At 53.5% G+C, this 20,440-nt stretch overlaps 1 protein-coding gene across 3 annotated transcripts in view; it reads left to right on the top strand.

Annotated features, from left to right (window-relative positions):
* YLPM1 (YLP motif containing 1) overlaps positions 1-20,440 on the top strand; it is a 923,718-nt gene that overhangs the window by 510,189 nt on the left and 393,089 nt on the right. For all 3 annotated transcript variants that reach the window (XR_015299909.1, XM_086937497.1, XM_086937498.1), the window contains exon 12: positions 3,260-3,379. Coding sequence is in view for 2 of the 3 variants with exons in the window: in XM_086937497.1 (XP_086793623.1) it covers positions 3,260-3,379 (120 nt within the window). In the remaining variant the exon portion in view is untranslated. The remainder of the gene's footprint in view (positions 1-3,259; positions 3,380-20,440) is intronic.

Consider the following 20,440-nt stretch of genomic DNA (forward strand, 5'->3'; position numbering starts at 1 on the left):
AACCTGATAAGGTAGGTCGAAAACGACAGTGGATCCTGACCCTTGGATAGTGAGGCTATGCTGGGGCACCGAAATGCCGAAGTTACCTAGCCCAGGGGCTGCAGCTGCATAGGTCTCAAAAGACGTCGGGAATCCTCGTTGACGAACCAGGAGCCTGAAGAAAGAAGTTGCTGGCAGGCGACCAGTGAAGATAGTTCGAGTTGATCCAAGCCTGGATCGAAGATGGATGACACCTGAAAGCAGAGGGGACCAAGTTCGTGACCACTAGCCAGTAGTCAGATGGCACCAGGAGGGCACCGGATGGTAGTCACCTCGACTAGGTGAGTGGGCGACGCTGGGCTCTGCAGTCTCACGGACCAGGAGGCGTTGTCGGTGACCAGGATGGAGGTGCAAGCTGTCCCACGATGGATGATGCTGTCGACGTCGCTGGACCCAGGATTGGGGCAACAAGTCTTGGCAAATTCAAGCCCACGCGGTGGACCTAAAATGGCGTCTGAAGTGGACCAGGAGGGTCCGGGGTGCTCCTCTTTTGAAGGGAGCAAGGGCCAGTCTGGAGCAACCAGACCAGCAGCGGTGATATCGTCGGGCGTCGTTAGGAAGGCCACAAGCCAGCGGGCTAGTAGCCAAACAACGCGGTGAGCAGCAAAAAGCAGAAGGGCCCCACGCAGATCTCGTGGATGCTGGGAGGCTGGACTTCGGTGTTGGAGCTGCTCAGGGTCGGGGCTTCTCGGACCCCAAAGCACTCACCAGAGGATCCCTCGGCGGTCGTGCTGGATAGGAGTCGTGCAGTTCTGATGATGGCCGGTCCCTCGAGGTCTCGTCGCACCTACGGTTCTCAGCTTAGCTGTAGAGGTAGGTAGAGGTCAGAGGTGCCAGGGAAGCCGGGTCTCGTCGTGCTGGTCGGTCGGATTCCTGAGGAAGGACGTGCAGCAAACCGCAGAGTTCTTAGATGGTGCCTGCGGATGCAGGGTGACTACTCCTTAGTCACAAGGGAGAATCTTGAGAAGAGTCGAGAGTTCCTTTCGTAGAAAGTAGTTTCTTGATTCAAAGATGATCTAATTTGGAAGGGTCCCCGCTCCTGCCTTTATCCTAAAGAAAGGGGTGGGTACGCGACTAGGTCCTGCCCTAGGGGTGGGACCAGGAAGGGGGGTGGTTACACCCCTCTCCCATGCCGGACTTTCCCCAGGCCAGGGGCTGGTGTGCCCCTGGAACTGGTTCTAGCCGGCAGATGCGTAGTGAGCACCGGGATGCCACTCTGCAGGCACCTTCCTGTAAAGCCCTGCCTACCCAGGATACACAAAACCCTGTCTGGGATGGTGCTAGCACCGCCCCTGACAGGAAACCCTTTGTCCAAGCTCTCCTCGCTGGAAGGACTCCCAGCAGCAGGAGGTCAGACTCGTGTCTGTGGTGGCAGCATCCATTTTGTGGAGCTGAGGCTTCAGTTAACTTTAACCGGGGTTCACAGTTACATACATGTCGTGTCCCTCTAGAAGGGTGGAATGCTAACCCCGTCGCCAGAATTGGCGAGGGGTTAGTATTCCAATTCGTATGACACCTTACTCGACATGTTTTGATAAAGCGATACCAGAGTTGGCATATAACCGCGAGGATTATAATGCACTTAAGAGTATATGGTATGCGTTATCATGGAACAGCTATTAGGACTTGGTTCCGCAAGCTGCAAACGGGCTCAGCTCATGCCAGAGCACCATCTCACACGATTCCAAGCACTCTGCCTTCAGGATTGTCAAGGCCTGCCATAGGAGTGACTGATAGGAATCTGTGTGTCCATTTTTAGCGTTAGATATAGGTATACTATATCTAAAGCAAAGGGTGAGTACACCACCTTGCCCCAGCTGTCGTGCAGCCAGTTGTGTCAGATTTAGATGGCCATCCAGGGGTGGCATAATACATGCTTCAGCCCCTGGTAGGCCCTGGGTACACCTATGCCCTGTGTTACTGGGTCTGATAAGGTGGCCAAGTACCAATTGGAAATGTACCTAAGGTACAGGGAATCCATTTTAGAGAGAGAGCAGTATGCCTGGGGTCCTGATTGGCAGGGCCCCCGGTCAACTAAGTCGGAAAACCAGCAAAACACCAGGCAAAAAAAGTTGGGGTAACCATAGTCAGGTATCCACCTTCCTACAGTCTACACCATACACATTAACCAAACACTATTGTGTAGATGTTAGCACGTCAACAAGCTAATGTAGGCCAAGCAGTAATTAAAACACCATTTCAAACAACTGCAACATCTACAGGCTAGCTTCTGCTTTAGGAATGTACTGCATGATAGTATATGCAAAGCATGTGTATCATCAGCACCCATGCCTCGAACGAATGTTACTTAACAGTAAGCATCTGTTTTTGGCATGTAAAGCTGTAGATTCACATGCTCCCCCCACCTACCTCCCCGGGTACCTGTAGTGGTTGCAGTTCTTCATTATACATGTATACACAGGGACCCCTCTATGCTACACTTACCTACTCCATTCTCACCTTTTTAAAATAATCTTAACAATGGAGTTAATGACCATGCGCACTATCACCGAAAGGAGTCGTCCTCTTACTTCGTGACTAGGAAAGAATTCTTCGTAGAAAAACAACTTGGAAACATCCAGACCCAACACTAGATGGCAGGAGTATGCAGAGCATGTGAATCTACAGCTCTACATGCCAAAAACATATGCTTACTGGGTAAGTAACATTATCCTTTTGCACAACAATGTTTTCTTATTTTTAAAAACACCCTCATAACTTTGTAAAATGTTGGCTATTTTTTAGCTTTCATTCAGTGAAGTCCACACACCCTGTGTACCTTTACCCAACATGCGGGGGGGCGGGGGGCGGTGGTGGAGGACACAGTTTGGTCTGAATGCGTTTTGCAGAAAAAAAGTTAATGAAGGCTTAAATGTAGCCAGATCTAAACAATAACTCTTGGAGAAACCTCATTAATTGAAGGTTTAAAAGCCAGTGTCCTAGTCTCAAAAACGTGTCTGTGTGGTCTATTTTATTAGAAATATGACCTTTTTTTAAAATTTTGTTTTGAAATACTCTGTCGATCCAGAAACTATATCTAAAGGTTTATGAATTTGAGAATATCCCTGACAAACTATTGTTACAGATAAATAGGGCTTTTTTCTAAAGGCCCTCTTGTAATGTATCTTCTGTCCATGTTCATGCTTGAGGCGCAGAAGCTCCTGCAAAGTCCTTTGGTTAAGACATAGCCACTGATTTTCTTGTTTTTTTTCTGGTTTAGGATAAGGAGGTGGAGTGTGGTGGTCCGGCTCCCAGAGTGTTAAGTCTTGATGATTATTTCATCATAGAAGTGGAAAGGATGGAGAAAGACCCTGAATCTGGAAAGAAAGTCAAAAAGAAGGTACAAGTCATAGGATAATGCAAGATTTTGATGGGGGGTGTTAGGGAGGTGACGGGGCAATACTTGGTTTTATTTAGAACATTTCTCTGCTGTTATACCTTAGGCTTTATTAAATTGTCAGTCTAGTGGTCTGTCCACGCAATTGTTTGTTCTCCTGAATTGGCAATAACAGTTACATTGCTTATGGCAGTTTGTAGTTAAACTGTGCTATTTTTAGGTCTCGTCTAGGCAGCACTTGCGCTGTCTATTTGAGACATTCTGTATTCAGGGTATGTGTATAAAGCTCTGCCTACTTCCTTCCCATCTTTTTGACTACGTTTTTTGATCTCTTTTGATCACTTTTCGAGTCTAATGCCGGGTCTTGACCTCGAAGGCTAGACGGGAGCAGTCCCGTAAACTGCTCGAGATCCGGCAGTCGGCTCTGCGCAGCTCGAGGTCCCGGTCGAGGAGGAAGTCGAGGGACCGGTCGCGGAGCCGCAGTCATCGCCGCTTGTCGAGCCACCATCACTCGTCTGGCTCCAAGTCTTCCGGTAAGTCGAGGCCTTCTTAAAACAAGTCGAAGAAACGTCATCGCTCTTCCGACTCCCCCTGACGCTTGCGCGATGCGGCCGGGGGTTCGGGTGACACCGCCCGCGTGGCTCTGCCAGAGCCGCAGGCGTCGCGTCCAGCTCCATACCCGCCGGCCCTGCAGGATCCAGGCCTGAATCTGGATCCGGGTCGTCGCCAGTCGACCTAACAACTCCTCCGCTGGCGCCAACCCCGTTGGTGTCGCTCCTGGTGCCGTCTTCGGGCAACACCGACCCCGGTTTCAGCCCCGGTCCGTGTGCGACACCGGAATGGCGTTGATGGGTGAACACTTCACCTACGACCCGCCTCCATTATTTTTGGCTGGTTTGCAGGAGATGGATGACGGGGAGGACTGGGAGGGGTCTGAGGACCCTCTGGCACAGCAGTGCCAGTTAAGTCAGGACTGGGCAGACCAGCTGGGGGAGGCCAGTGGTCTGGACACTTACCCTGACACTGGATTCTTCTCTCCTCCCTCCGTGGCTTCGGAGGAGGGGGCTACTTATAGTGTGGGGTTGAACAGGGCGGCCAAGGCCTTGGCTCTTGAGCTCCCTGTCGCGACCGTGAGGACTAATCTCCTCACTGAGGTGCTCAAACTGCAGGCAAGCTCCTCGGAGCCTTTACTGCCGTTTAATGAAGCCCTCACCGACGTTCTGATGGGCACCTGGTCCAAGCCCCCTACCGGCTCCCTATGGATCAGAACGTGGCCCGACGCTGGCTCCGGGTGACCCCAGCTTCCTGTCCGTTCACCCCACCCCCGAGAGCCTGGTGATCCAGGGCTCTACTTCACCTTGTGTGCCCCAGGCATGTCTCATTCCTTTCAACCCGGTCCTACCCAATACACAAAATCTTGTCTGGGGTGGTGCTAGCACCTCCCAAGGCAGGAAACCCTTTGTCCAAGCCTCCCTCACTGGAAGAATTCCCAGCAGTAGGTCAGACTTGTCTGTGGTGGCAGCATCCATTTTGTGATGCTGAGGCTCGAGTTAACTTTAACCGGGGTTCACAGTTAGGTACATGTCGTGTCCCTCTAGAAGGGTGGAATGCTACCCCCGTCGCCAGAATTTGCGAGGGGGTAGTATTCCAATTCGTATGACACCTTACTCGACATGTTTTAATAATGCTATGCCAAAGTTAGCAATAACAGCAAGGTTATAATGCACTTAAGAGTATGTGGTATAGAGTTATCATGGAAACAGCTAAAGGACTTGGTTCTGAAAGCTGTAGACAGGCTCAGCTCATGCTAGAGCACTATCTCACATAATTCCAAGCACTCTGCCTCCAGGATTGTTAAGGCCTGCCATAGGAGTGACTTACAGGAGTATATGTGTTCATTTTAGGTTTAGATCTAGGTGTTCCTGGCATGTGGGCTGCTGAATTCATATCTGTGCATAGATCGCCGCCTAGTGTTGGGTCCGGATGATTGCACATTGTTGTCCTGGAAGAGTCTTCGAAGTATCACGAGATAGGTGGCTCCTCCCCTGGACTACAGTGCGCATGGGCATCGACTCCATCCCCAGATTGTTTTTTTCCACCATTGGGTTCGGATGTCTTTGGTTCCCTCTTGTCGGAATCGATAAAGAAGAAACATTAAACTTTCATTGAGACCAAAAGGTCTTTAGTCTTACGTCTGTATTGTCTTGCGTTCGGCTTAACAACTTTTCCTCGGCTCCGAGCTGAGCTCTGTACTTCCGCGTGCTTTCGGCGCGGAGGGCCTTGTCGACGCTCCAGATTCATCGACCATCCATCATGGACCGAAGTCCATTCAAAAGATGTCCGGTGTGTAACTCGAAGTACCCACACATCGACGTCCACCCGGTGTGCAACAAGTGCCTGTCGCCGGACCACGATGAGGCCAAGTGTATGGCCTGTTCGAGATTCCGGTCCAAGAAGACACTCAAGCTCCGTCAAGCTTGGCGCCTGGAGGCCCAGCAATCTGCACCGACGCCTACTGACATTTTCGATGCTGGGGAGGTTGAGGATGAAGATATCCAGGACGTCTCAGAATCTAACCCCGCCTCGGATGTCGAGGAAGACTACGACGCTGAGGCCGAAGCTTTGGAATGTGAAGAAGTCGTCGAGGAGGTAGGAGACGACGACGGGGCCCTAGGGGCCATGGAGGATAGCTCGGACGTGGAGCTTCCTCAGACTGAGACTGGGGCCGTGCCAATCGATAAGGCCCAGGTCGAGGGATCGCCTTCGGGCCTTACCTAAGACCTTGATGTGAGTTCCTCGGCCCCGCCTGCAGGCCCGGCCACGAACATTGGTACCGAGTCACTCCCGGTAAAAAATGAAACCGAAAGTGAAATCTACGGTCTCGACGCCGGATACTGCGCAGGGGCAGATATCGAAACCGAAAGTGTGCATCGCATTGGTCGGATCGAAGCCTTCGGAGGCCTCGGCGCCGAAGAAACCTAAGATGGCCGTCGAGCCGAAGGGCCAAGTCAAGATGGCCGAGCCGAAGGCTACTGCGTCAAAGACTAAAGTGAAGGGGTTAGACCCGGTCGCATCGGCGCCGAAGACAATCGACGCCGGCAAGGGTCGGGTCGACCACAAGAAGGCTGTCGACGACCCCAAAAAGTCTCTTGGAGACCCGAAGAAGTGGCCCGATGACCCGAAGGTCCTCTCTGCCACGCTTCCACACGACCGGGCCAAGGGGGCTGCGCTGAGTGTGTCGACTCCGAAAGTGGCCTTGAAGGACTCCACTCCGAAACCGTCCTTGAAGGACTCCGTCGAACCGGCACGTCCATCTGCCGCGTTCACGAAGAAGGTCACGGAGTCCCTGCAGCGCATGAGGGACGGCAATGCGGCAGTCGTGCCGAAGGACCCTCCGCCTGCCAAGCCTCTGGAGAAACCGGCAAAGGCGTCCACGCTGATCCTCTTTACCTTGCTGCCTAAGATGGCGCCGAAGGCTTTTGCTGCTAAACCGGGGGCCGGCGTGCCCGAGAAGGTATCTTCGACGCCGAAGGCATCGTTGGTGGTCCATGGCCCGCGGCCTCGACAACTTTCAGAGGAGGAGCGTCAAGAACATTTCATCGACGCCGAAACGGGAAGGCTTTCCCTTCTGAAAAAGGAAAATCACCCCAGGACCCCAATTGGAGTCTTACAAAATCCCCCTAAAGAGGAAAATGGACTCTGCTGGTACCCCAGCCTGGGTGGAACCCATTTCACCACAAGCTCACGAGGTCTCGCCCACTTACTCCGACGTGGACGCTGGTGAGGGCGCTGACGAGGATGAATATAGCTATCCAATCTACACAGACCCAGAGGATGTGACAGAGCCCTGGTCTGCCGGTGGTGAGCCTGGGGATCCACATTCGGGACAAGACCCTCAGCTCTTCTCTGCTAAAACTTCACCTACTGAAGACTCTGCTGCTTTCAATGCCCTCATTGAGCGGGCAGCAGCCAATCACAATGTCCAGCTGCATGCTGACCCTGTGGACGTAGATTTCCTCTTTGACACCTTTTCTGTGTCTGACAAAGACTGTAAAAACTCTGCCAATGCTGAAAGGCGTTTTGAAGCACGCTGCTGAGGTCTTCAAAGAACCCACCAGGGCGAGAGTCATCAACCCGAGGATTGACAAAAAGTACAAGGCGGCGCCTACTGATCCGACTTATATTAAAGGACAGTTGCCTCTGGACTCCCTGGTCGTCTCGAATGCCCGGAAGAGGGCCAATTCTCAGACTACGGGTGATGCTCCTCCCCCAGACAAAGAATCCAAGGTCTTTGAGGCTTCAGGGAAGAGGGTAGCAGCGCAGGCAGCTAACATATGGCGCATCTCAAACACACAAGCGCTCCTGGCGCGTTATGACAGGGCGCACTATGATACCCTAGAGACCCTTTTGCAACACCTGCCTGATCAATATAAGGAAGGGGCTGAGATGCTAATCCAGGAGGGAAAGCTGATCTCCAACGCTTCCATAAAGTGCGCTCTGGACGCGGCTGACACCGCTGCACGCGCCATTAACACCAGTGTTATGCTTCGGAGACATGCCTGGCTGAGAATATCTGACTTCAAGCCAGACATCCAGACCACCATCTTGAACCAAACAGTCAACCCAGATCACCTGTTTGGCCCGGAGGTTGACACCACCCTAGAAAAAATGAAAAAGGACACTGACACTGCAAAATCCATGGGTGTCTTGCAGTCCGAGCAGTTTCGGGGTGGGTCCTTTCGTCGCTCCAATACTAGAGGCACCTCAAGGGGTCAGCTTTCCCAGTCCGCACAGTTCTACAAAGGCAACACCCAGACTACTTATGCCAACAAGAGTCGAGGTGGATACCGCGGCAACAGCACCAAAGGCAGAGAACGTGGCAACAACAGCTCCAGGTCCTCTACCGCCAACGAACAGTGACGCATTGTCACTGCCCCCCCGACCACACAACACTGGTCGGGGGGAGACTCCAGCAGTTCCTGCCCGTGTAGAAATCCATCACCACGGACAGGTGGGTCAGAAAGCTTATCCAATTTGGTTATTGTCTGGAGTTAACATCCACTCCCCCCAACATACCCCCAAGGCACCGTCCTATGTCTGGCGAGCACTTGCACTTATTGCAGCAGGAGGTCAACGTCATGCTGCAAAAAGGGGCAATAGAGCTCGTGCCCATGCAGGAAAAAGGCACAGGAGTTTACTCCCTGTACTTCCTGATTCCAAAGAAGGACGGGTCCCTCATGCCCATCCTGGATCTCAGGCCCCTCAACTTCTACATCCTGTCAGAGCACTTCCACATGCTAACACTGCAGCAAGTGCTCCCGCTGCTCCAACAGGGGGAATTTCTCGCAACTTTAGACCTAAAGGATGCGTACTTTCACATTCCACTACATCCTTCACACAGAAAATACCTCAGGTTCACCATCCAAAACCAGCACTACCAATTCAGGGTTTTGCCTTTTGGGGTCACCACGGCACCCAGGGTGTTCACAAAGTGCCTGGCGACGGTGGCGGCACATCTGAGACGTCAAAACATCCACGTCTACCCCTATCTGGACGACTGGCTCATCCAAGCGAAGTCAGCCCAGCAGTGTGCCGACCACGTGTCCCACACCATTCACCTCCTGCACGATCTGGGATTCTCACTGAATTACCCGAAATCCCACCTCCAGCCTGTGGGAAGGTGGCCTGATATGCAGTGCTCACTATTCTAAAATGGCTGGTGATTTTCTTTTAATCGCCTTCCAATTGGGGGGTCCTGTCGGCGTCTGTTTACGTGGAGCCAAGTCGTAAACAGACGCCGACAGGACCCCCCAATTGGAAGGCGATTAAAAGAAAATCACCAGCCATTTTATGTTTCTCCATACTGCCATCAACATGACGGCACCCGCCCGCTAACGCCCAGCAGCCTAAAGACCCCCAGTGCATATGCAGTTGACGCAAATTCAAGACTACAAGTGAGACCAGAACCGTCAACAGACCCCCATTCAGAGAACAATTTAATCTAGTCAACAGGTTATCTGCACATCATCTACTGGGCCGTAGCAGTACGTAGCCTCTCACCAACTAGGAGTTACCCCACAGCTTAATACCAGAAGTTCACTTCTAATTAACAAGTTATGTGAAAATAGAAAACCAGAAACAGATTAATAAAACGCATTAAAGCGCCCTCGTCTCCAAGACAGATCACTCTCCATCTCAGATTACTCTGAAATTTCATTTCCATCCGTGTGAGAACCAATACCAATTATACATTCAGGTCCACTTGGATACCTACATGGCTCCCTGATGAAGGCCCTCAGCCGAAACGCGCGTAGATGACATATTTAGCCATGTTTTAATGTACATATGTGTTAAAATAAGCCTCCGCACAGATCCCAGGCCAAAATCAATTATGATGAAATATGTATAGGATCTAACAATATATGTTTATATATGTAGATAAAAAGTCACATGTATAACGGAGGCATGCACGCAATAATCATGTTTATTTAAATAACAATGTTTTTTACTATAATGAATATTTAATAAAATAATTTTGTACCATGCATTTTGTTTAATTATAGTTTTTGCTGTCATTAGTCCGTTTTTGTCCCTTGTTTAAATATTAGTTCCTAATTATTTCTTTTCAAACACTACAGACCACAACATTAACCCGCTGGATGCTTCTATTCAGAACACCATCTGTTACCTTTTCCGTCTGTACAAGTGTAATCTGGCCTATGCTTCCATTCGCATTCATCTGTCTGCAATGGCCGCTTATCTCCAGAATAGGCAGCACCTCTCCCTCTTCAGGGTGCCTGCCATTAAGGCTTTTCTGGAAGGGCTCAAATGAGTCATTCCTCCACGGACTCCACCAGCTCCTGAGTGGAACCTCAATGTTGTCCTTACCAGGCTGATGGGTCCTACCTTTGAACCACTGCATTCCTGCCAGATTCAGTTCTTGACGTGGAAAGTGGCTTTCCTCATAGCAATTACATCGCTACGGAGGGTTAGTGAATTACAAGCCCTAACTATCCAAGAGCCATTTATTCAAATTCATTCCAACCGGGTAGTGCTCCGCACTAACCCTAAATTTCTTCCCAAGGTTGTGTCTCAATTTCATATCAACCAAACAATCGAATTACCTGTTTTCTTTCAAAATCCTGAGTCACTGGCGGAGTGGATGCTCCATACCCTTGACGTAAAAAGGGCCCTAATGTATTACATCGATAGGACCAAGGATTTTAGGAAAACTAAGCAACTCTTTGTCGCCTTTGCACCACACCACAAAGGTAACCCTATTTCCAAGGCTGGTATTGCTAGGTGGATCGTTAAATGTATCCAGATCTGCTATATAAAAGCAAAACGCACTCTTACCATTCCGCCAAGAGCCCACTCCACTAGAAAGTTGGGGGCCTCTACGGCATTCCTTGGAAACATTCCTTTGGAAGACATATGTAGAGCAGCCACATGGTCTACCACACACACATTTACTAAGCATTACTGTGTTGATGTGCACTCCAAACAGCAGGCAGCTGTAGGGCAGGCTGTTCTCAAAACACTTTTCCAAACTGCTGCAGCTGGCACGGGCGGCCGCCGCTAATGGAGGGACTGCTATGTATTCTATGCTCAGATATGAATTCAGCAGCCCACATGCCTCAATTCCGAATATGCTACTTACCAGTATGCATCTGTTCTTGGCATGTAGGGCTGCTGACATTCATATCGCCCGCCCTCCTCCCCGGCGCCTGTAGCAGCTGCAGCATTCACATATACTCATAGCATGGTCATCATTCACTGAGTTTCACTCCATCTTGGCCACAATGGCTAAAAACAATCTGGGGATGGAGTCGATGCCCATGCGCACTGTAGTACAGGGGAGGAGCCACCTATCTCGTGATACTTCGAAGACTCTTCCAGGACAACAATGTGCAATCATCCGGACCCAACACTAGGCGGCGATCTATGCACAGATATATTAATGTCAGCAGCCCTACATGCCAAGAACAGATGCATACTGGTAAGTAGCATATTCGATACTGTATCTAAAGCAAAGGGTGATTACAACACCTTGCCCCAGCTGATTGATCAGCCAGTTGTGTCAGATTTGGATGGCCAGCCAGGGGTGTCATACTACATGCTGCAGCCCCTGGTAGGCCTTGGGTTCACTTAAGCCCTGGGTACCTATGGTATACTATAGAAGGACTTACAAGAGTGACCCAATACCAATTGGTAAATGCAAGTACATGGATGTCAATTTAGAGAGAGAACAGCTAGGCTGTGGGTCTGATTAGCAGGCCCACAGCCAGGGAAAGTCGAAAACCAGTGATGCAAAAAGCAAAAATCTGGGGTGACCATAGGATTGCAGACCCTACTCTCCTACATAACCCCCCCCCCCAAACTTAGGGACATTAAACTAACCTTGACCAGGTGAGTCTTCCTGTTCTAAATGGTAATACCTGGAGAGACCATCTGCATTGCCATGGTCAGTCCCTGGTCTGTGCTCCACTGTAAAGTCCATCCCCTGTAGGGAAATGGACAACCTAAGAAGTTTAGGGTTTTCACCCTTCATTTGATTTAGCCACAACAGGGGCTTATGGTTGTAGGAGAGTGGGGTCTGCAACCCTATGGTCACCCCCGATTTTTGCTTTTTGCTTCACTGGTTTACGACTTTCCCTGGCTGTGGGCCTGCTAATCAGACCCACAGCCTATCTGTTCTCTCTCTAAATTGACAAGCATGTACCTTAGGTGCATATACCAATTGATACTGGGCCACCTTATCAGTCCCTGTATAGCATACCTTAGGTATCCAGGGCATAGGTGTACCCAGGGCCTACCAGGGGCTGCAGCATGTATTATGCCACCCCTGGCTGGCCATCCAAATCTGACACAACTGGCTGCACGACAGCTGGGGCAAGGTCGGGTAATCACCCTTTGCTTTAGATATAGTATCTCTATATCTGAAAGTAACACGTTAGTGTTAGATTCCTTACCTTAGAATATCCCCAGGCGTCAGTCTGGATCCGGAAACTTTTGCGTAGCAGTACCCCTGCGCGTCGGTAGGCGTCGTCTGCAGGCGTCCCCTGCGGCTCCGCGTCCGTCGTCGGCGTCGTGCGCCGTGATGACGTCGCTGGAGTACATAGACGCCGCCTCCGCGCGCTGACGTCAGTTCTTCTTTTTTCCGCGCCAGTGGACGCAGATCTGAAGAGCAGTACTCCGGTCTTTGACCAAGTTTTTTCGATTGTCTTTTTCTACTATTGTGCCTGATAGGATGCCAGGATTTAAGAATTGCGATGGCTGTGAGCGCACGATGTCGGTCACAGACCATCACCGCCTCTGCCTCCGGTGTCTGGGCCCCGACCACGACGTGGAATCCTGCGTCGACTGCCGGGCCCTTACCAACAAGGCTAGACGGGAGCGGTCCCGCAAGCTGCTGGAGCTCCGGGTGTCGGCCCCACGTCGGGACCGGGAGCGGTCCCGGTCCGGCCGGAGGTCGAGAGAGCGTTCGAGGGAGCGGTCGCGGAGCCGCGCCGGGCGCTCCGGAAGTCGACGCCACACGTCATCCTCGTCAGGTAAGAAGCACAAGAAGTCGGGGCGTCGTCATCGTACCCCCGACTCCCCCCGACGCTCGCGCGATGCGGCCGGGGGCTCGGGTGACCCCATCCCCGCGGCTCCGCGAGAGTCGCCGGCGCGGCCTGCCTCATACCCTCCGGTCCCTGGGCATGGTGCGACGCCTGAGGAGATCGAGGCGTTCCTCATGGCCATGAGGGCGCTCGCTTCTCCGACGGGGCCTACGGTGCCTGCGGGCCCAGTGCTACCGTCTGGGGGCCCTGGCGGTTCGGGTGTCCCTGCCTCGGCGCCGTCGGGTGCTCCGGCCCCGGCGCCGCCGACGGCTCCGACCCCGGCGCCGCAGGGGCCTTCGGGATCGGCGCCGGCTGGTCTTCCGGCCTCCCCGGCGCCGTTGCCCTCGGGGTTACCCCCGACGCCGCCCCCGCGCGGCGCCGGTTCTCCGCTGCCGGTTCCGGCCGGCGGTGGGGTTCCGACGCCGGCTCCGGGCGGCGCCGTCCCCTTACCTTCTCCGACGCCGGACGCGGCGCCGGACGGGCGTCGATCGACGCCGGTCCCGGCGCCGATGGGGCCCATGAACCCAGAGGAGCCGGTCTTCATCATTGACTCCGAATACGGAGAGGATGAGGAGTACGGTGAAGGTTGGGAGGGGTCCGAGGACCCTCTGGCTCGCGAGTGCCAGTATGACCCGGACTGGACAGGTGACTTGGGGGATGCCAGTGGTTTGGACGACTCCCCTAACCCTGGTTTGATCTCTCCTCCAACCGTGGCATCGGTGGAGGGAGCTGCCTATTCTGTGGTGCTGATGAGGGCTGCCAAGGCCTTAAACCTTGAGCTCCCCGTCGCGGCCGTGAGGCCTAACATCCTCACCGAGGTCTTCAAACCGCAGTCATGCCCTTTGGAGCCTCTGCTGCCGTTTAATGAAGCCTTGTCTGACGTTCTGTTGGGCACGTGGTCCAGGCCCGCTTCAGGTGCGCCTGTTGATCGGAACGTGGCCAGGCGCCACCGTCCTTGTCCGGACGACCCCAAGTACCTGTCTACCCACCCCACTCCTGAGAGTCTGGTGATCCAGGCCTCGACCTCCCAGTCCGCATTCCCGTCGGCCCCGCCCGACCGGGAATCCAAGAGGTATGACCAGTTTGGCAAAAAGGTCTTCTCGTCCATTAGTTTGGGCCTGCGGTCTTGCAACACCGCCTGCCTCTTGGGCCGCTACACCCACTCTGTGTGGGATACGGTCGCGGAGCTGCTGCCAGAATGCCCCATGGAGGTGCGGGCAAAGCTCGGTCAAGCTGTAGCTGAGGGCCGGGATGCAGCGAAATATTCCATTCGGTGTGGTCTTGATACGACCGACTCGCTGGGCAGGGCTATGTCTACGACGGTGGCGATTCGTCGTCACGCCTGGCTGAGATCCGCCAATTTTTCGGCTGATGTCCAAAATACACTGATGGACATGCCGTTTGATGGCTGTCACCTGTTCGGTGACAAAGCGGACCACGCGCTGGAACGCTTCAAGGACTCCAGGGTCACGGCCAAGTCCTTGGGTCTCTCGACCCAGCGTCAGCAACCGGGTTCGTTTCGTCCCTTTCGTGGCCAAGGAAGGGGCGCCCCCACACGTGCTGCCAGCCACGCGCCGCAACAATCCTTCCAACGCGGTGGCGGCCGTGGAAACCGCCGTGGTGGCGGTCGGGGACAACGGCGGGGTCAGACCACACCTTCCCCCGCAGCATCTACCCCAAAATCCTCCTAGTCCGTGCTTTCGGCCCCATGTGACGCCAGTGGGTGGCAGGGTTCGCCATCACCACGCTCACTGGCGCACGATCACTTCAGACAGGTGGGTGCTGCAAATTGTCCGAAGGGGCTACTCCCTCCCCTTCGAGACCTCTCCTCCAGCCATGCCACCGCAGAACCACCGTGTGTCGGGGGACCACTTGACACTTCTGCAGGAGGAAGTTACGGCCCTCTTGGCCAAGGGGGCCATCGAGCGCGTTCCTGGGCCAGAAGTAGGGCGTGGTTGTTATTCCCACTACTTTCTGGTGCCCAAGAAGGACAAGGGGGGCCTACGTCCTATCTTGGATCTAAGGAACGTCAACGGCTTCCTCCGGAAGGAGAAGTTCAAGATGTTGACGTTAGCTCAGGTCTTGGCTGCTCTGGACCCGCAAGACTGGATGGTAGCGTTGGACTTGCAGGACGCCTATTTTCACATCCCCGTCCTGCCGGCCCACCGGCGTTACCTGCGGTTCACGGTAGGCCAGGAGCACTTTCAGTTTATCGTGCTCCCCTTCGGCCTTACCAGCGCCCCACGGGTGTTCACAAAGGTGATGGCGGTGGTCGCAGCCCATCTGCGCAGGTTAGGGGTTTCAGTCTTCCCCTACCTAGACGACTGGTTGTTGAAGGCGGGCTCGCCCCAGACAGTCGTCCACCACCTTCAGATGACGGCAGACCTCTTGCACGACCTGGGGTTCTCCATCAACGTGCCGAAATCACACCTGTGTCCCTCTCAAAAGCTCCTTTTCATCGGAGCGGTTCTGGACTCGGCGCAGTTTCGGGTTTATCCTCCGGAACGGCGGGTTCGGGATATTCAGGCTTTGATTCCCATCTTTCAGCCGCTATCCCGAGTCTCGGTCAGGTTGACGCTGCGGCTGCTGGGACTGATGGCTTCCTGCATCCTTCTGGTGCATCACGCCAGGTGGCGGATGCGGGCTCTGCAGTGGGACCTGAAGTTTCAGTGGGCCCAGCATCAGGGCAACTTGTCCGACCACGTCTTGATCTCGGAGGGCACTGCGAGACAACTGCAGTGGTGGCTTACGGACCGCGATTGGGTCAGGGGCAAGTCCCTCTCCCTTCCCCAACCGGAGCACGTTGTCGTGACGGACGCGTCCCTCCAGGGCTGGGGTGGCCACTTGGGAGAGGCAGAGATCAGAGGCATCTGGTCTCCGGCGGAGTCCCGGCTCCATATCAATCTGTTGGAGCTGCGGGCGATTCGTCTGGCACTGAAGGCATTCCTCCCCTTTGTCAACGGGAGTGTAGTGCAGGTGTTCACCGACAACACCACCGCCATGTGGTACTGCAACAAACAGGGCGGAGTGGGGTCGTGGACCCTTTGCCAGGAGGCTCTGCGCCTCTGGCAATGGCTGGAACGTCAGGGCGTGACTCTGACGGTTCAACACCTGGCAGGTTCTCTGAACGCCAGGGCGGACGAACTCAGCCGTCGGTGCTCGATGGATCACGAATGGCGTCTGAACTCGGACGTGGCGCAGGGCATCTTTCTGCAATGGGGAGAGCCTTGGTTAGATCTATTCGCCACAGAAGAGAACGCGCAATGTCATCAGTTCTGCGCGTTGGAGTTTCCAAGACGGCACTCGCACGGCGACGCCTTTCGGCGCGAGTGGAGTTGCGGTCTGTTATACGCCTTTCCGCCTATACCACTTCTGCCCAGAGTGCTGAAGAAGATCAGGCGCGACCGGGCCCAAGTTATCCTTGTGGCTCCGGACTGGGCTCGAAGGTACTGGTATCCCGAGCTACTCAGCATGTCAGTCGGTCCCCCGATCCGCCTGCCCCTTCAGGAGGACCTTCTGTCGCAGCAGCAGGGGACGGTCCTCCACCCGAACCTGTCCAGTCTCCACCTCCATGCTTGGAGATTGAGCGGCGGCAGTTGAGGCCATTTGACTTGCCTCCTGAAGTCTGTGATGTTATTCTGGCAGCCAGGCGTCCCTCCACTAAGTCGGTATACGCCTGTCGGTGGAACAGATTTGTGGCATGGTGCACAGCAAAGGCTGTGGACCCTCTTTCTGCCCCTCTTTCGGAGGTTCTTCTGTTTCTTCTTTCTCTTGCCCAGCAGGGCTCTGCTCTGGGCACTATCAAGGGCTACCTTTCTGCCCTTTCAGCCTTTTTGAGGCTTCCTGATCAGCCTTCTTTGTTCAAATCCCCGATTGTAACTCGATTCTTGAAAGGCATCACTCACATGTTTCCACCTGTTCCGTTTGTGATGCCTCAGTGGGATTTGAACCTGGTTCTAACTTTCCTGATGTGTGCTCCCTTTGAGCCCCTTCATTCTTGCCCTCTCCGTCTCCTGACTTTAAAGACGGCTTTCCTGGTTGCCATCACCTCTGCCAGGAGGGTGAGTGAGCTCCAGGCTCTTTCTGTCCAACCTCCTTTCCTGTCCATTCATCCTGACAAGGTGGTTCTGAGGACTAGACCTTCTTTCCTGCCCAAGGTTGTTTCGGCCTTTCACATCGGGCAGTCCATCACCCTCCCTTCCTTCTTCCCGCCTCCGCATCCTTCAAAGGATGAAGAGCGGCTCCATCGTCTGGACCCAAAACGTGCGCTTTCATTTTACATGGATCGCACACGCCAGTTCCGGGTGGATGACCAACTGTTTGTTGGCTACGTGGGTGCGAAGAAGGGACGGGCGGTTTGTAAACGAACCATCTCTCGATGGGTCGTCCTCTGCATCAAAGCGTGCTACTCTTTGGCTCGGAAGGAGCCTCCTGTTGGGCTGAGGGCCCATTCCACTCGGGCCACGGCGGCTACTACTGCCCTGGGCCGGGGAGTCCCCTTGCAGGACATTTGCCAGGCGGCTACGTGGGCCTCGCTGCACACCTTTGCGAGGCACTACTGCCTGGACAGTCAAGTCCGGAGGGATGGCTTCTTTGGCCGTTCTGTCCTCCAGGACTTTCTGGTGTAGTTTTGTATTGGTTCGCAGACCCACCACCGGGGTTGGTATTGCTGGGGTATGTATTCTAAGGTAAGGAATCTAACACTAACGTGTTTCTTTCAGATGAACAAGTTACTTACCTTCGGTAACGATATATCTGTAAGAAACATTAGTTAGTGTTAGATTCCTTACCGAACCCACCCATCCTCCCCGTTCTGCGAACTGATACCTAGGGTTAAGGTCATCCCTTTCAGGGCCCTAGTTTGTACATGGCACCAGTGTTGGTTCTCTCATGGCTCTGCGTCTCCTGGCGCGGAAAAGCTGTGTGCAAAGAACTGACGTCAGCGCGCGGAGGCGGCGTCTATGTACTCCAGCGACGTCATCACGGCGCACGACGCCGACGACGGACGCGGAGCCGCAGGGGACGCCTGCAGACGACGCCTACCGACGCGCAGGGGTACTGCTACGCAAAAGTTTCCGGATCCAGACTGACGCCTGGGGATATTCTAAGGTAAGGAATCTAACACTAACTAATGTTTCTTACAGATATATCGTTACCGAAGGTAAGTAACTTGTTCATCTAACCCTAAAAATGGACACCTATATTCCTATCAGTCACTCCTATGGCAGGCCTTAACAATCCTGAAGGCAGAGTGCTTGGAATTATGTGAGATGGTGCTCTGGCATGAGCTGAGCCCGTTTGCAGCTTGCGGAACCAAGTCCTAATAGCTGTTCCATGATAACGTGTACCATATACTCTTAAGTGCATTATAATACTCGCGGTTATTTGCTAACTTTGGTATTGCATTATCAAAACATGTCGAGTAAGGTGTCATACGAATTGGAATACTAACCCCTCGCCAATTCTGGCGACGGAGTTAGCATTCCACCCTTCTAGAGGGACACGACATGGATGTAACTGTGAACCCCGGTTAAAGTTCACTCGAGCCTCAGCATCACAAAATGGATGCTGCCACCACAGAAACAAGTCTGACCTCCTGCTGCTGGGAGTCCTTCTAGCGAGGGAGGCTTGGACAAAGGGATTCCTGCCTTGGGAAGTGCTAGCACCACCCCAGACAGGATTTTGTGTATTACGTAGGACAGGGCTGAAAGGAATGAGACATGCCTGGGGCACACAAAGTGTCCCTGTGCATATGCCGGTCCAAACCAGTTCCTGGGGCACTCCTGCCCCCTGAGCTGGCGCAGGATCGGACAAAGGAAAGGGGGTGTAACCACCCCCCTTCCTGGTCCCACCCAGAGGAGGGACCTAGTCGTAGTGCAGCCCCCTTTAGCTGAATAAAGGTAGCAGCTGGTCCCATTCCAAATTAGATTATCCTGATCAATACACACAAGACGAAACTCTGGACCTCGACGTTCTGCTCCACAGAAGACAGATGGAATCTCCCTTGTGGGCAAGGAGTGTCCACCCTGCATCTGCAGGCACCATCAGCGTACCGCGACTTCCCTTTGTCGTCTTCCTGCAAAGGATCCAGACTTCAGAGCCCGACGAGACCCGGATTCCCAGACCTCTCCGACCTCAACCCACATCTGCAGCCGAGCTGAGACCCGTGGGTGCGACGAGATACGTGGGACCGGCCATCTTGAAAGAAGCAGCACGTCGCTCCAGCACGACTTCCGAGGCCTCCTCGTTCAAGTGCTTTGGGGACTGACAAGCCCCGACCCTGAGCAGCTCCTGCATCGAAGATCAGCCCTCCAGCATCCACGAGATCTGCGTGGGGCCCTTCTGCCTGTTTGCTGCTTGACGCGTTGTCTGGTCACTTGCCGGCTGGCTAGTGGCCTCCTAGACGACGAACACCGACAACTTTGCTGCTGGTCTGGTTGCTCCAGACTTCCCCTTGCTCCCTTCCAAAAGAGGAGCACCCCGGACCCTCCTGGTCCACTCCAGACGCCGTTTCCACTCAGCGCGTGGGTTGCCTTTGCCAAGGCCTGTTGAACCTGAATCCGGAGACGACACCGCCGACAGCGAGAGCCTGCATGGGACAGCTCGTGCCTCCATCCTGGTCGTCGAAGACACCGCCTGGTCCACGTGGCTGCAGAGACAAGCGTCCACCTTCACTTGATCGCGACGACATCTGGTTCCTCTCCTGGTTCCACTCCAGTCACTTGCTAGTGACTTTGAACATTGTCCCCTCTGCTTTCAGGTTCCTCTCTCCACCAATCCACCCTTGGATTGCACCGGACATCTTCCTCCTGGTCGCCTGCTGCATCTTTCTTCAAGGCTTCATAGACTTCGACGCGGAAACCCGACACGACTTCGCACCTATGCACCCGCAGCCTGTGGGTGAGGTAACCCGAGCATTTCGGTGCTCAAGGGTAGCTTGACTATCCTAGTGTCCAGTTCCATTGTCGTTTCAGTCCTGCCTAGTCAGGAACGTCAGTACTCACCTTTTCTTTAAACTGTACTGTCCATAGCCGTTTGTACGCATCTCGCGTGTGAGTTCACACTCTGCACACGCGCTCCGTGGGCCTCCTATTACTTACCTCAAGTTAGTATAGCGTGGTCCCACCGATCCTACAACCTCTGGACAGCTCCATTCCTTTAATTGACTTTCTCATTCCATTTATTTAGTATATGGTTTGTCGTGCCCCTAGGGCACCATTGTAAATCGTGCAACTTAAACGTATTTTTCCTAAGAGTTTGTCATGTGCTTAGCCCTCTGACCTCATAAAGAGTTCAGAGGTGTATGTTAGTTAATAAATAACTGTTTATTTTCATAACTACCTGTGTGGTGTCCTTTTCATTTGGTATTCCAAGGTTATATGTGGTAAAACAGCTGGCTTCACATGCCATAAAGAGTTTAGCCTAAAGACTGCTTTTGTCCACGCTACTAGGATAGCTGGTC

Source organism: Lissotriton vulgaris, chromosome 9 (assembly GCF_964263255.1).
Source record: "Lissotriton vulgaris chromosome 9, aLisVul1.2, whole genome shotgun sequence".
Lineage (NCBI taxonomy): Eukaryota > Metazoa > Chordata > Amphibia > Caudata > Salamandridae > Lissotriton > Lissotriton vulgaris.